At 33.8% G+C, this 14,803-nt stretch overlaps 1 protein-coding gene across 1 annotated transcript in view; it reads right to left on the bottom strand.

Annotated features, from left to right (window-relative positions):
- The window catches only part of TRPM7 (transient receptor potential cation channel subfamily M member 7), a 111,827-nt gene that overhangs the window by 38,850 nt on the left and 58,174 nt on the right, over window positions 1–14,803 (bottom strand). The window contains exons 15-21 of the mRNA XM_007170409.3: window positions 14,427–14,561; window positions 13,553–13,833; window positions 12,315–12,543; window positions 11,074–11,229; window positions 10,856–10,999; window positions 5,521–5,649; window positions 3,752–4,030 (exon numbers count right to left, since the gene is read on the bottom strand). Of these exons, the coding sequence (XP_007170471.2) occupies window positions 3,752–4,030; window positions 5,521–5,649; window positions 10,856–10,999; window positions 11,074–11,229; window positions 12,315–12,543; window positions 13,553–13,833; window positions 14,427–14,561 (1,353 nt within the window). The remainder of the gene's footprint in view (window positions 1–3,751; window positions 4,031–5,520; window positions 5,650–10,855; window positions 11,000–11,073; window positions 11,230–12,314; window positions 12,544–13,552; window positions 13,834–14,426; window positions 14,562–14,803) is intronic.

Genomic DNA, 14,803 nt, shown 5'->3' with positions numbered 1-14,803 from the left:
AAAAAGATAATGATATGATAAATAAATGGCTGACAAAGGGAAAGACATAATCCTGGTGGAGGGTGGTTCTAAAGAAGATCAAAGGTAAAGAAGAAAATGAAATATATATTTCAGCTCCCTATAATTGGGATGGGAGAACCAGTGGGAGTGTTGGGAGTACATTAGAGGTAAGATTCAGATGGAAATCCAGACAGCTCCACTTTCTCTTGGCTTCCTTACTTTTCCCATCTCCATCTGTTATTAAGATTGTTCACTTTTATACTTCCTGCACCTCCCATTTACTGTATATCACCATTAAATTAACCCAATAACACTAAGTCACTAAATAATCTGGTAGACAATGAGAGCTAGAGCGGTTTTTTGCCCTAAAACGTTAGGCTAAAACCAGTTCCTCCCCCAAAACCTTAACTCCCCTAACTTTTCCTGGAAATACCACTACTTCATGAAAGAATGCAAAATGGATGAATAATAAGTACTTCTTTGATGTGACAAATAATAAACCAGTAATTCTTAACTGGGGAGAGTAGGATACACTCTCCTAGAGGGAAAATGTGTAGTGTGGAAAATCAAGTATAATAATGAAACTTTGTATTCAAAAAATGTAAAAACTTTGTCTTCATGATGCAAAGCAATGCTGATAATCCTGTGAGCTAGTGGGGCTACATAAAAGATAAATTTAATCTAGAAGACCAATTTTAAAAAGAACTGAGAAACAGCATACACATAATGAACCCATTTCGATAAAACTATTATATACATTTATTCGTGTGAAGTTTGACACAAATAAACACATGTATTCATATATATGTCTTGAAGGATGGAAAGGTATACATCAAACTGTTAATACTGGATGTCTCTGGAGGGTAGTTTGTCTGCACTTGCTAAAATTTTTTACAATGAATAGTAATTTTAGAATAAGGAAAGAGAAGTTACTTTCACAAAAGCAACAGAAGCATAATAGAGTTTGCCTTTTTCAACTGAAAACTGAAAGTAATTTATGGCAGGAATAGGCCCAAATTTATGGCAGGAGTAGGCCCAGTACATTTTAGATTTTTTTCAGCTCAGTGCATAAAAAATTGCACATTAAACCTGACATGTATTTAAAAACCAAACCTGCCAGTTGGTTAAGCCTATGGGAAAGAGCAAAATATTGGGCATATTATATCAGGAAAAGATTAGATGTTCTGGATATAAATTTTAAAAACAGTCTGGATCAGTAAAGATAGAAGGAAAGAGGTACCTAAAGACATAAACCACTGACAGTATTTGTTTAGTTAGCATTATCTTGCAAAGTGCATTAATAAGGGACAAGATTAGTGTGGTGGGTTGGAATTGAGCATGAGGAACCCTTGTGAGACTTTTTCAGACTGCCCCACTGGTTGAAAATCATCATAATGAACAATCTGACTAGCTGCTTTCAATATCCATACACTGAAAAGTCACTCCAAGATGATAAGGAAAGACAGAGAAATGTCAACCTACTTCTTTTATGGTAAAGAAAAATAAAAATTTGGGGGAAAAACTCTTCAATGGTTTCCCCTATATTTTTCTTCTCTGAAGTCCTAGTTTTCAATGTTCTATATACTCCAAGCTACTACGCCCTGTCTATCCAATTTGCTAACAAACTATACCTTATCACAAAAAAATTTCCAGTCAGGCTGTTCCTTTTTACTCCCATCTCTCTCAAGCTTTCGAAGAATGGCTCAGATTCCATTGCTTTAACAAAAACCTCCACAAACTTCTCTCTTTCCATGAATCCCTATATCCCCTACTCATTAACTTAATCAATAAACCACATTGATAGTTTACTAATATCTCATATAATTTCCTAAAATACTTTATGTAGGATAGGCTCCTCAAGCTAGATTATGCAACTGTTAAAAATAACTACAGGACTGATAAAGTCAAAAAAGAGAAATGTGGTTTCACAAAGTTCAGGGACAATATCCTAATAACCAATCTGCATTGTCTTGCATAGCAGTGAGAATATAATAAACATTAAAAACGACTTGGTGAACAATTACAGTTTTTAAAATTTATAATCTGCTGCTAAGGATATAAAAATAAGTGAAAAAAATCTTAACTACCAACCTATGAAAATACAATTAATGTTCAGTGTTTTTATGTTGTTTTTTTCCTACTTGAAATGGCTTTATCCACCCAACCAACAAATATTTAGTAAGGAGAAATCTACTATGTGACAGGGACTGTGATAAGTATTGAGATACTAGAGATATAAAGGTGACCAACACCAGACAAGGTTCCTACTCCAAGGAATTTAAAGTCTAGAGGAGAATATAAATAATCCAATAAGAATGTAGTTTAAAATACAGTTAGACACAGATAAATATTCTGAAGGGAAAAACATGGGTCCCATAAAATTATACAGCAAATAAACTTGATCTAGTTGAAAAAGATCAAAAAAGCTTCCCTGAAAAAAAAACATGTTGAAGCCAAGATCTGGAGGACAAAACTAAGTTAATTAATGAAAAAAGCTAAGGATATGAGTGTAGATGAGGGTGATCATTTTACGCAGAAAGAACATGAGCTATTCTTGGTTCTCTGATAGGGGCTGTGTTAGATGAAAAAGACAAAGGTTTGTGTGACTAGAACACAAATAAGAGGTCAAAAAAGGTAAGAGGTGAGACTCAAGAAAGCAAGGAAGATGTTACTACTGGAGGAAACTAGGTAAAGAGTACACAGAATCGCTCTGTGTTATTTCTTACAACTGCACGTTAATCTGTAACTATCTCAAAATTTAAAGGGAGGGAGGGAGAGAAGAAGGGAAGGAGAGAGGAAGAAAGGAAGGAAAGCAACAGTCAAACTGGGCAAGGCTTATGGGTTTCATTAAGTACACTGATTTCTAGCAGTAATGCAAAATCATTAAAAGATTTTTTTAAGAAGGAGAACTGACATACTCAGATTTGCATTTTGAAATATTACTCTAGCTATAATATAGATTGAAGACAGGCCAGAGTGCTTGTGAGTAAACAGATTACTATACTACTGCCAGTGCCAGATGATGACAGATTGGGTTTAGGGTAGTGGTAGTAAAGATGAAAAGAAACTCATAGATTGGAGCTAGCAAGTTCATATTTTTCAAATAGCCTTAGCAAGTAACATTTAAAAATTAAAGTATTTCAAGAGAAAACAAATAAAATAAGCTTTCCTAACTTTATCCCATCAAATATTTTCTTCAAAAGTTAATATCCTGGGCTTTCCTGGTAGCACAGTGGTTAAGAATCCGCCTGCCAATGCAGGGGACACAGGTTAGAGCCCTGGTCCGGAAAGATCCCACATGCCACGGAGCAACGAAGCCTGTGAGCCACAACTACTAAGCCTGCACTCTAGAGCCCGCGAGCCACAATCACTGAGCCCACGTGCCACAACTACTAAAGCCCGTGCCTAGAGCCCGTGCTCTGCAACAAGAGAAGCCACCGCAATGAGAAGCCCACGCACTGTAACAAAGAGTAGCCCCCGCTCACAGCAACTAGAGAAAGATGACGCGCAGCAACAAAGATCCAACTCAGCCATAAATAAATAAATAAATAAATAAATAAATAAATAAATAAATAAATTTATTTTTTAAAAAGCTAATATCCTTAGGAATGGGTCTATTTGCAATATGAGGCAAATAAACATGAACTATCATTCTCTGGTTCAAGTAAAACTACATTAATAACATATTTTTATGATTTTAAGAAAAAATATCAATAAACCCATGAGTATTATCAGACACCTCTCAACTTACCATTTTTCCAATCATCATTACATAAGGTCCTGCCTGTTGATTTACAGCTAGAAAATCTAGCAAACGCACATACCAAAATATTATGTTAAGACAGTAAATTAATCTTCCAGCCACAAAAACATGATTATCATATGCATTCTCAAAGTTCCATTTTGCTCCAAATCTTAGTCCAAATCCAATGAAGAAAGAAATTATGGCAATTGTATCACTGATATTGAAGTAATCACTAAACCACACTTTAATCTTCTGGCTTATTTTTCCAGCTTCAGACATAAAGATCTACAGGTTTAAACAAACAAAAAAAAGTTTCATCACTTTCTTCCCATTAAAACATATACCAGAATTCAATTATACTGTCATAGCAGAATTTTATATATCATTTAATATTTCAAAGTATTTTGACTGTCTTGGCATTTGATCACCAAAACAATTCAATAAGATATCAAAGACAGATACTTCTTATCCTCATTCTCTATATATAGGGGGAAAAAAAGAAAAAAAAAGACCCACAAATAAATGACCTGCTCAACCAAGGTCATCCAACTAAGACACTGAAAATTCTGGATTAGAACACAATTCTGTAGACTTGGAATGTGAGATACTTGTCAAAAGTTGTTTTATTTTTCACTGAAACAACACTAGGATATCCAGGTAGGATCTTCCAAAGGTGCCTTATTTGCAGAAAGTAAACAACTCAATGGTTTAAGTAGCTATACTTAGCTCTTTAATATAAAAAATATTTTAAATTTTTTGTGGGGAATGGTAATACATTTACAGCTTCAAAATCATAGTGTATCAAAAGCAAATAGTGAAAAGTCTCCCTTCCACTCTTCACCCCTAGCCAACTAATTCTCCTTCCCACTACAGGCAATCACTTTTATTACTATCTAATAAATCCTTGCAGAACAGTTTTATGAATAAAAAAATTATTTGCAACTTGCTTTCACAATTTAACAACTTAATTTCTTCAAACATGTTAGTAAAACAACAGATTTCATAAACATATGGGCCGTGGCATTCAAAGGCATTTAAAATGCATAAGCTATTAAATTCCTATTATACCTAAGTGGGAGGGAAGTACAATGCCTTCTACCTATTTTTGCAATTTCATGTATTCTCTAAATGCAAAGTAGAGACATGAAATAATTCATATGTATTTAAATAACTGTGTTATAAAACAACATTTATGTAGGTACTAGATTAAAAAGAAAGTATAAAAAATTTTTAAAAACCTTTTTTTCCAAAATCAGGATATTAGAAAATTTACAGTTTTAAACTGAAAACTCTGATAGACACAGGGACAGAGGGATCTAAATCTAAACGATAATTCAATGGGCAATACAGTACACTTTAGAGCAGTATAACCTAAGAGCAAAGTAAGAATATACTTATAATTTATCTACCTGATTGGCTATATGTATATTTAATACTTTTTGAGAATGGCAAAGAACATAAACATGAATGTTGAGAAAATAAAACAAAAACAAATCTATTATTTGAGACAAATCATTATCTTTGTAATTGTGACAAAGTTAACAACACAATCTCTATTCTATGGCCATCACTTTTAGAACAGCAAAACCAAACAATCTATACTTCAATAACATCATCACCTACTGGGTGATGTAGGTGGGTATATGAATATACCCACCTACATCATGGTTATGTGTGTGGGTATGAATAACACATACCCACACACATAACCAAAACAAAACATAACACCCTCCAAATATACACCAAGTTACTGGTAGGAAAAACTAAAGACATACCTCACGGACTTTCTCAATAGCATAGGTAAAAATATAAGCAATAACAATCCATTCTTGAACTGAAGGTAACTGTTCCATTTGTACAAGAACCACAAATGTATAAAGCATCAGAAATCCTAAGTATGCCAACTAATAAAAAAAGAAAATACAAGATATGAATAAAATTTATTATAAAATACAATTTCTTTACTATGAAAATTTCCAAGCATACACAAAAAAAGAGACAAAATGAGCCCCTGTGAAGTATCTCCCAGCTTCAATCATTAAAAAAGTTTCAGAAGTAACTCTTCTTCCATGCAGACATTGCATTTATCAATCAACCATTTATAAATGGTCCCCAAGGTAAAAATGTGTTATTCTAGACTTTAGTTGACTTTTTAGTACTTCTCATAGGAAGAATTTTATAATACCAGGTTTATGTTCTCAGTATAGTCCACATAATTTCACTTATATTATACCTCAGGTATCATACTATAGAACTTCATCACCATCATCAAGAAACACATACTACGTGGCTCCTCCTTCCCCCGACCAAGTAGTATTCCTAAGAAAGACAACTGGTATTGGATTAGCCAAAAAGTTCCTTCGGTTTTTAAGTAAAAATAAAAGACACATTTTTCATTTTCACCAAGAACTTTATTGAACAACATATTCACCCTTTTGTTCCACTACCTTCTGACATTTTTCAGGCAACTTCATAATTCCATCTTCCCAAAATTTTTCTATTTTTGAGCAAAGAACTGTTCCAGATGCCTTTTACAGTCTTCCAGGGAATGGAAATTTTTTCCATTAGGAGAAGTTTGCAAAGACCAAAATAAATGGAAATCCGAATGTGCAATGTCTGGTGAATACAGCAGATGCATGAGAACTACTCAGCCAAGCCATAACAGTTCTTGCCTGGTCATCAGAGAAACATGCGGTCTTGTGGTATCCTGATGGAAGAATATGCATTTTCTGTTGAGTAATTCCAGAAGCTTTTCATTGAGTGCTGCTTTCAGTTGGTCTAACTGGGAGCAGTACTTGTTGGAATTAATTGTTTGGTTTTCTGGAAGGAGCTCATAATAGAGGACTCCCTTCCAATCCCACCATATACACAACATCACCTTCTTCGGATGAAGACCGGCCTTTGGTGTGGTAGGTGGTGGTTCATTTCACTTGCCCCATGATCTTTTCCATTCCACATTATTGTACAGTATCCACTTTTCATTACCCATCACAATTTGTTTTAAAAACGGAATGTTTTCATTACGTTTAAGTAGGGAATCGCATGCAGAAATACGGTCAAGAAGATTTTTTTCACTTAACTTATGTGAAACCCAAACATCAAAGTGATTAACATAACCAAGCTGGTGCAAATGATTTTCAACGCTTGATTTGGATATTTTGAATATGTCGGCTATCTCCCATGTGTTATAACGTTGATTGTTCTCGATGTCTTGATTTGATCGCTATCAACTTCAACTGGTCTACCCGACCACAGAGCATCATCCAGTGAGAAATCTCCAGCATGAAACTTCGCAAACCACTTTTGACATGTTCAATCAGTCACAGCATCTTCTCCATACACTGCACAAATCTTTTTTGCATTTCAGTTGTTTTTACCTTTCTTGAAACAATAAAACATAATATGCTGAAAATATTGCTTTTTTTCTTCCGTCTTCAATATCAAAATGGCTACACAAAAATTCACCAATTTTGATAAGCTTTTTTTAAATGCACGCTGATATGACAGCTGTCACAATACAGTCTAACAAAACTGTTTCGAATGAAGTTAAAGACAACTAAGCGCTACTAGAGCCATCTTACAGAAAAGACCCAACAAATTTTTGGGCCAACCCAATATTTTCTTAGCTCCCCATCACTGAGGTTGAATCCCAAGAAATGTAAACAGATATGAAAAACATTCTCCCTAGGTAAGAGAACATCCCACCTTTGAGACTCTTAACAAGAAAGGTTATAAGGAGATGATAAGGAACAATATATAATAACATCTGAAGAGTCATTTCATTTCAGAGGAAAACCCAGACTCTCTGACCCTTGAACAATTGTGGCTGAGAATTCTCTCACCGTTTTCCTTGCCTCTACCAGTTTTAAAATAAGCCATATCTTTGATTTGAGCTATAGCAGGGTAGGGAAGTAAACTGCAATAAGCAAAGAAAGAAAAAAGAAATTCCCTCAGTCACTTGGGGGAGGGAGCAGAATGCACAGCCCCACCCCTAGAGGCGTCCTGGAGGGGGTGCCCCAAACTGGGGGTGGGGGGCGGGTACCCACTGCGGCCTCAGCCCCAGCCAAATAATACCTAAATGTTGGAGTTTGGAGCAGAGAAAGGTTTACTGCAGGGCAATGCAAGGAGACCGGTGGCTCATGCCCCCAAAAACCCAAACTCCTGAAAGGGTTTCAGCAAAGCATTTTTAAAGGCCAGGAGCTGGTTATTCCTGTATTTCTCCTGAGACAAAGGATGGGAGAGATTGGCCTTTTCAGCATTTCAAAGTCAACTTTGAAAGTTCGGCTTGTGGGTAGGAGCTGGTGAGGGAGATGTGTTGACACCTTTGAAGGTATATTCTCAAGATGCTGATGTGTTTCTTCAACATAAATTGATGAAAAAACAACCCAGAGCAGGAGGAAAAACAGGAGGAAATGGCAGCTTCTCAGGGACTGCTGACATTGCAAGATGTGGCCATAGATTTCTCTCAAGAGGAGTGGGAATGACTGGACTTTGATCAATGGGAATTGTACAAGGACAGATGTTAGAGAACTATAGGGACCTGGTCATCTTTTTGAAGCAAAAAAAGGATCTCTAGGATGTGAAGGGAATGGAGACAGTAGCCACACACCCAGCTATGTCTTCTTATGACACCCAGATTTTGATGACCACAAAGCAGGCACGGAAGATTTATTCCAAAAAATGCTGCTGGGAAAACATGAAAGTTGTCGACTTGGAAATTTAAACTGCAATAAACTGTGTAAGGTCTTAACCAAGAGCTCTATTTTTCAATAACTACAACAGCATTTATAATGGAGCAACAAGCTATCCCTGCATTGAATCAGACAATAACTTTGACCGAGACCCAAGTCTTATGAAACATCAGGGCACTGAATTTTCAGAAAACCATTCTAAAAGTAATAAATACAGGAATGTCTTTTATCAAAGCTCATATATTACTACATATAAGAGGATTCATATTGGAGAGAAGACTTACAAATGTAGTGAATGTGATAAAGGTTTTAATCAGTCTTCAACATCAACTTACTCAACATCAGAGTATTCATACTAGAGAGGAACATTAAAAGTGTAATAAGTGTAGGAAAGCCTTTAATCAATCATTAAATCTAAGTAGACAAAGGAAAATTCATACTGGAGGGAAACTTTACAAATGTAAAGACTGTGGTAAAGCCTTCAAATGGTGCTCAAAACTTACTCAACATCAGAGAATTCATACTGGGGAGAAACTATACAAATGTAAAGAATGTGGCAAAGCCTTTACCCAGGGCTCAAATCTTAAGCAGCATCCGATAATTCACACTGCAGAGAAGCCTTACAAAAGTACAGAATGTGGCAGTACCTTTAATCAGCATTCATATCTTATACAGCAGAGATCTCATACTGGAAAGAAACCTTACAAGTGTAGCAAATGTGGCAAAGCCTTTAACTGGTTCTCAAAAACATCAGAAAATAACAGTAGAAAAAGTAGAAAAAAACCATAATAGAAAAAAACGTACAAATGTAGAGAATGTGACAAAGCCTTCAACCAGAGCTGTTACCTCGCTCAACATCAGAGAATCCATAGTGGAGAGAAACCCTACAAATGTAATAAGTGATGAAAGACATCAGTCCTAAATATATACTTCAGAAAACACCTGAAGAGTTCACAGTGGAAAGAAACTTGAATGATGAAAAAAAATGTAAAAGTACTTAATCACAAATCAAATCTAAATAAATATCAGAATACATAGTAGAAAGCATTAAAGTCAATAACTTTTCTGGCATTACTCTAATTGAGACTGTTACAGAAAATAATCTAAAGTTAAAACACTTATAAAATTTGTTTGTTGGTATTGATCACAGGATCACAGGGAATGATGTTTGGACAGGTGTAATTATTATCAGCATCTTTTTTATATTGGCATTATTTGAGATTATTTGAAAATAATATTAGGTAGCAATCATTTATTTTTACTACTCCATGGATGTTTAAAGACCCTGTAATGTAAAATGTACAATGAAAATCTAAATGGAAATGACATCTGTCATTGATTTAAATCATTCCTATAGATCACCATTAGTTAAGTGTTCAGGGAATCATTCTTTGTATTAAAGACAGAGGATCACTGTAAATCTTAAATAGTTGTGACTATTTGCTTTTAAGGATAAAAGGATGTTAGTTCATTAAAATCTTGATAAACATTCATTAAATCAACAGATAGAAGTCATGAATATTAGTTGGCATATTTGAAACAAATACATCTTCATCAATAACTAAGAAAAATATAGGGAACCCTTCCATAAGAAGTTATAAAATTACTGTGCATCCATGTTTACTAACTAGGCTTCTTTGTGTAAATTATAAAAATCACAATTCTCAGATCATTCTATCCAAAGAACAAGAATTCTTCTGAATTACTATAATCTGTATTTTGATAGAGAATCATAGATGGATTGTTAAAGGTTTATTTAGACCATGTGTGAACTTAATATGTTAATTAATAAAACTGAATGGTTTTTAATGTGGTAAAAAAAAATTTTGCTCAATTTTAAAATATACCATGTTACTAATTCGAAAAGATACATGCACCCCAATGTTCATAGCAGCATTATTTACAATTGCTAAGATATGGAAGCAACCTAAGTGTCCATCAACAGATGAATGGACAAAGATGTGGTAAATATATACAATGGAATGCTACTCAGCCATAAAAAAGAATGAAATTTTGCCATTTGCAGCAACATGGATGGACTTGGAGGGTATTATCTTAAGTGAAGTAAGTCAGACAGAGAAAGACAAGTATTGTATGATATCACTTATACGTGGAATCTTAAAAATACAACAAACTAGTGAATATAACAAAAAAGAAGCAGACTCACAGATATAGAGAACAAACTAGTGGTTACCAGTGGTGAGAGGGAAAGCGGGGAGGGGCAATATAAAGGTAGGGGATTAAGAAGTACAAACTATTAGGCATAAAATAAGCTACAAGGATATATTGTACAACATGGGGACTATAGCCAATATTTTATAATTTTATAAATGGAGTATAATCTTTAAAACTGTGAATCACTATATTATACACCTGTAACATATAGTATCAATTATACTTCAATAAAAAAAAATCATACCGTGTTAAACCAGAATTTAACAATTGGTGCATGATAAAAGGCATAAAACTTTCGTGTGATTGGAAGCTTTTTTGATTTTATTTGTATCTCCATTTCATTCTTCCCTTCATTCCTGTCCAATATTCTTACTTCTTTAAATACTTCCTAAAATAAAAAGAACATTTATTGTACATTTATTCACAACAAATTTATATTTACTTTAAATTTTTTTTCCTTACCATGGGAATCTCTTCTGTTATGTTTTGAAAGTTGTTCTCACTATCTTCCATTGTCATTTGATGAGCATCTTGAGATTGTGGAATATGAGACATTTCAGCCTTAGTTTTATATTCTAACATTAATATGGCAGGTGGAACTAAAATGCTTAGTATGACCTAAAAATTTTAGAAACACAGAAGTTTACATTTTAAAATTAATGGCCTTCAAGAATATAATAAAAGCAATAAAAAGGTATAAAATCTCCTAATTATTAGTTAGCCATTTTGTCCCTGGTGGTGCAGGGAAAAAACAAAAACTTCACATTTTACTTATATAGAAAGAGGCCAGGTTGAATTGTTTTAAAGAGTAACAAAACATTTGAGTATTACGATATAAGGGTATAGAAAAGATTTAATAATTATTATAGACTTGTCCTGTTAAAAAATCAGGTTACAATTTGTTCAGAAAATACATTTTTGTTTAAATAAAATGTAAGCCTTATGAAGTTAACATGTGCTTAATTTTATCCTAAATCTCTCTGCAAGTGTTCCGTGTCACAATGTGATTACTCAGCTTGTGCCTCTATAAACAAAAAGGTTTATTTCTGAAATTTTATGTATTACCTGCAAAACCCTCAAGCACAAAGAAATTATAATTGTGTGTCAGGGTTTCTATTATAATTGTATATCAGGATTAATCCTTCACCATTATTTTTAGTATATGATCAGTATTTATTATCCACTTACAATGATCAGTGATTAAACTACTTGCCTGATTTCTGCCTTCTATATTCTATACCTTTTTTCAGACATAAAATAACAAAAAGGAAAGTTTAAAGTAAAATCTCTCACTGTAATGAAACTGAAAGTACCAGACAACATTTTATCCCAATTTTTAACCATAAAAACTGAGCAGATCCAATATACCTCAAGCAAATTAAAAGTAACAGATTATTAAGTTAGTAGATAGGTTCTGAATTTTAGAATTTGGGAATCATCTTTTCATAAAGCAACAACTTTTTTTTCATGGCTGCTATAAATGCCAATACTCCCATTTGTTGCTCTCATGCTTCTGGCTCAGACTGGGGAAACAATCACTATACACCACACCTGAAAAGGATTCAGAGTGAAGACTAAGAGGGATAAAATGCCAACACCACAACCCCTACCCTCACAAATCAAGGCATTTTACTATACAGCTGAGCTAATTCCTCTGTTCTTTTTTATCTAATCACACACTTTATATTATTTCTAAGGTATACCTTGTACCAGGAATTTTTCCTCATATTCAGCCTTCCCATCCACATATCAGATAACAACATTTGTGTACAGGTGTGGGCTACAAAAGGTCTAAGTCTTGAAGAAACTGCTAACTTAAGACAGGTGGAATTACTCCAATTTTTCAGTTCATAAGTGAGCAATTTCATAGCCATGGTTTCATCTTGTCTGAAGGATTGTTCTAATAATTCAACTGCCAGTTGACCAAAATCACTATCAAAAGATAAAAGCCAAAACATATTCAGATTACCAAATTGCAGTTTTAAACCATTATCCTTAAAGTCATTCATAACATGTTCCAGTTTTCAATATTTTCACACACACACTTAGGGAATTGTGAGGCCCTATGTTTTCAGATATCCACTACTATGTGAAAATCACAAAATATTAAAATATGCCACATTAGGAACAAGACTGAAAATGTGACTCCAGAGCACTTTCCCCTGGTCCTAGAAATAAACCTATAGACTCACAGGAAACCCAAACTGACAATATTCAGATACTCTGTTCAGAAAGTCTCTAGACAATATTTCAAACATAGAAGAGGGTTGGTACCCAGTAGAGAGGAAGAATAATGTGAATAGGGACTAACCTAATATGAAAAACATCTTAATCTTAAATCCCTGGTAACATGATCACAGGATCTCTATTTGAGTTATTTCCAGTAACAACTCTTACTCTCTTCCAAAGACAGCCCATTTTGGGGGAGGGTGGTCCTATTCTCTATTATAAAGCTTCCTACAAACTACCTTTCTAGCTTAATATTCTACTACTCCCCTAAGTAGACTGTAAAACTTGTGAACTATTTTATTCTTCTACATATGTAGTTCCACCATCTGAAATGCCCTTCCAGCTGAACTAAATTTATTTCCTTAGAACACAGCTCAAACCTCACTTTCTTCCTTTCCCTACCACTTCAAATGGAACTTTTCCTAATCTAATTGCTATTATGTACAACTAATTATTAAACTTATTTCTGGCATTTCTTCTTTCTTGTTGAGATATTTAACTCTTGAACTGCAAACAATATACATGCCTAGGCAGCAAAGTTTCTTTCTGAGTTTTTTTAAAAAAACTTAAAACATTTAGAAAGTGGGTTTCTCTTAATTTTTCCAATAAAATTATAATACGTAACCTAACTAGTGCGTGGCACTATAATCTCCACTTAAACCTCATCTATTTTGTATTTTTAAAATGTTTCAAATGATAAAATGTAACTTACTTGGAATATTGTTTCAATTCCTCTGAAGTATCATCTACGAGGTCACTCTGCTTTGCTTCATATGCCATTGAACGATAGATCTTACAGGCAACCAATGCTTTAGCCATTGATTCTTCACCATGCTGCCACAAAAAACGGGCCATGACCTGCCTCTTCATAAGGCAAGCCCAAATTAGCAGTTCATTAAGTGGATAAGGAAAGCGCTTGGTTTCTGGATCATCAATATCTACAATTTCATCTTTGGTTCTTTTCTTCTTTCCTTCTTCCACAGCTGTATCAATCTTTAAGAGAAAATAAATGTTATAAGGCTCATCAAAATAAGGCCATATGACAATCATGTGAGAATTTTAATAAAATACCCTTTATTCTTCAACTTCATACAGCTACACAAATCAAAATAGTATAAATTTTACATATTTGATTTTTATTATAGCTCATATTCATTTTATAGAAATGTCATTTCCAAAAAAATGTCTTTGCAACAAAGTTTTCCAAGATTAAAGAAAGGGCCTAAATATTTCAACTAATATCCGATAAAACACAGTTTTAATGAAAAGAAAGTTTGGATAACACCTCTGGTCTTGCATGTTGTTAATCAAGTAAATATAGAATAAAAGGAGGCAGTTAAGCAATAATCAAAACATCTAAAAATTTTGGTCATTATCATAGTTAAATACTAAAAAATAACAGAATCATTAACCAACAATGAATATCTTTTGGCATATAGGAAAATGAAGAATCAAGGATATAATGCCATATCTAAAAACAAAAGCTAATTCTTACTAAAACAAGGAGTTTTTTGTTTCATAATACTAAGTAATTTAGAAAGAACAAAATGCGAAAGCCAGAAAGGGTAATATTTAAACAAATATACCTTTGGTCGGTAGGGCTGTGCTGTTTTAATGAAATGATTATGCCTCATTTTTTCCTTTTTATCTGCTCTATTGCCGAAAGATTCCTGACTCTTTCGCAACTGAGGAGTGCTGCTGGAGGTATTTCTGCCAGACCTCTGAAAATAAAAGCTTATTAGATTTTATAGATTTAAATATGCTGATATGCTATAAAAAATCAGTTTTTACATATGTATGTATATATAAATATATGTGTGTACGCACACCAAAAAAAAATATAGTTTCTTCAGGATTTCAATTACAAAATATTTCTAAGTACTCTTAGTTTAAAATCTCATGTTTTTAAGGCAATCCCACTTTTACCATTCTAAGTAATTTTTAACTTTTAAAGTGTGTAAGT

This window comes from Balaenoptera acutorostrata, chromosome 3 (assembly GCF_949987535.1).
Source record: "Balaenoptera acutorostrata chromosome 3, mBalAcu1.1, whole genome shotgun sequence".
In the NCBI taxonomy this organism is placed as follows: domain Eukaryota; kingdom Metazoa; phylum Chordata; class Mammalia; order Artiodactyla; family Balaenopteridae; genus Balaenoptera; species Balaenoptera acutorostrata.
Note: the sequence above shows the minus strand (reverse complement) of the source record. Positions and strands in the feature narration are given on the sequence as shown.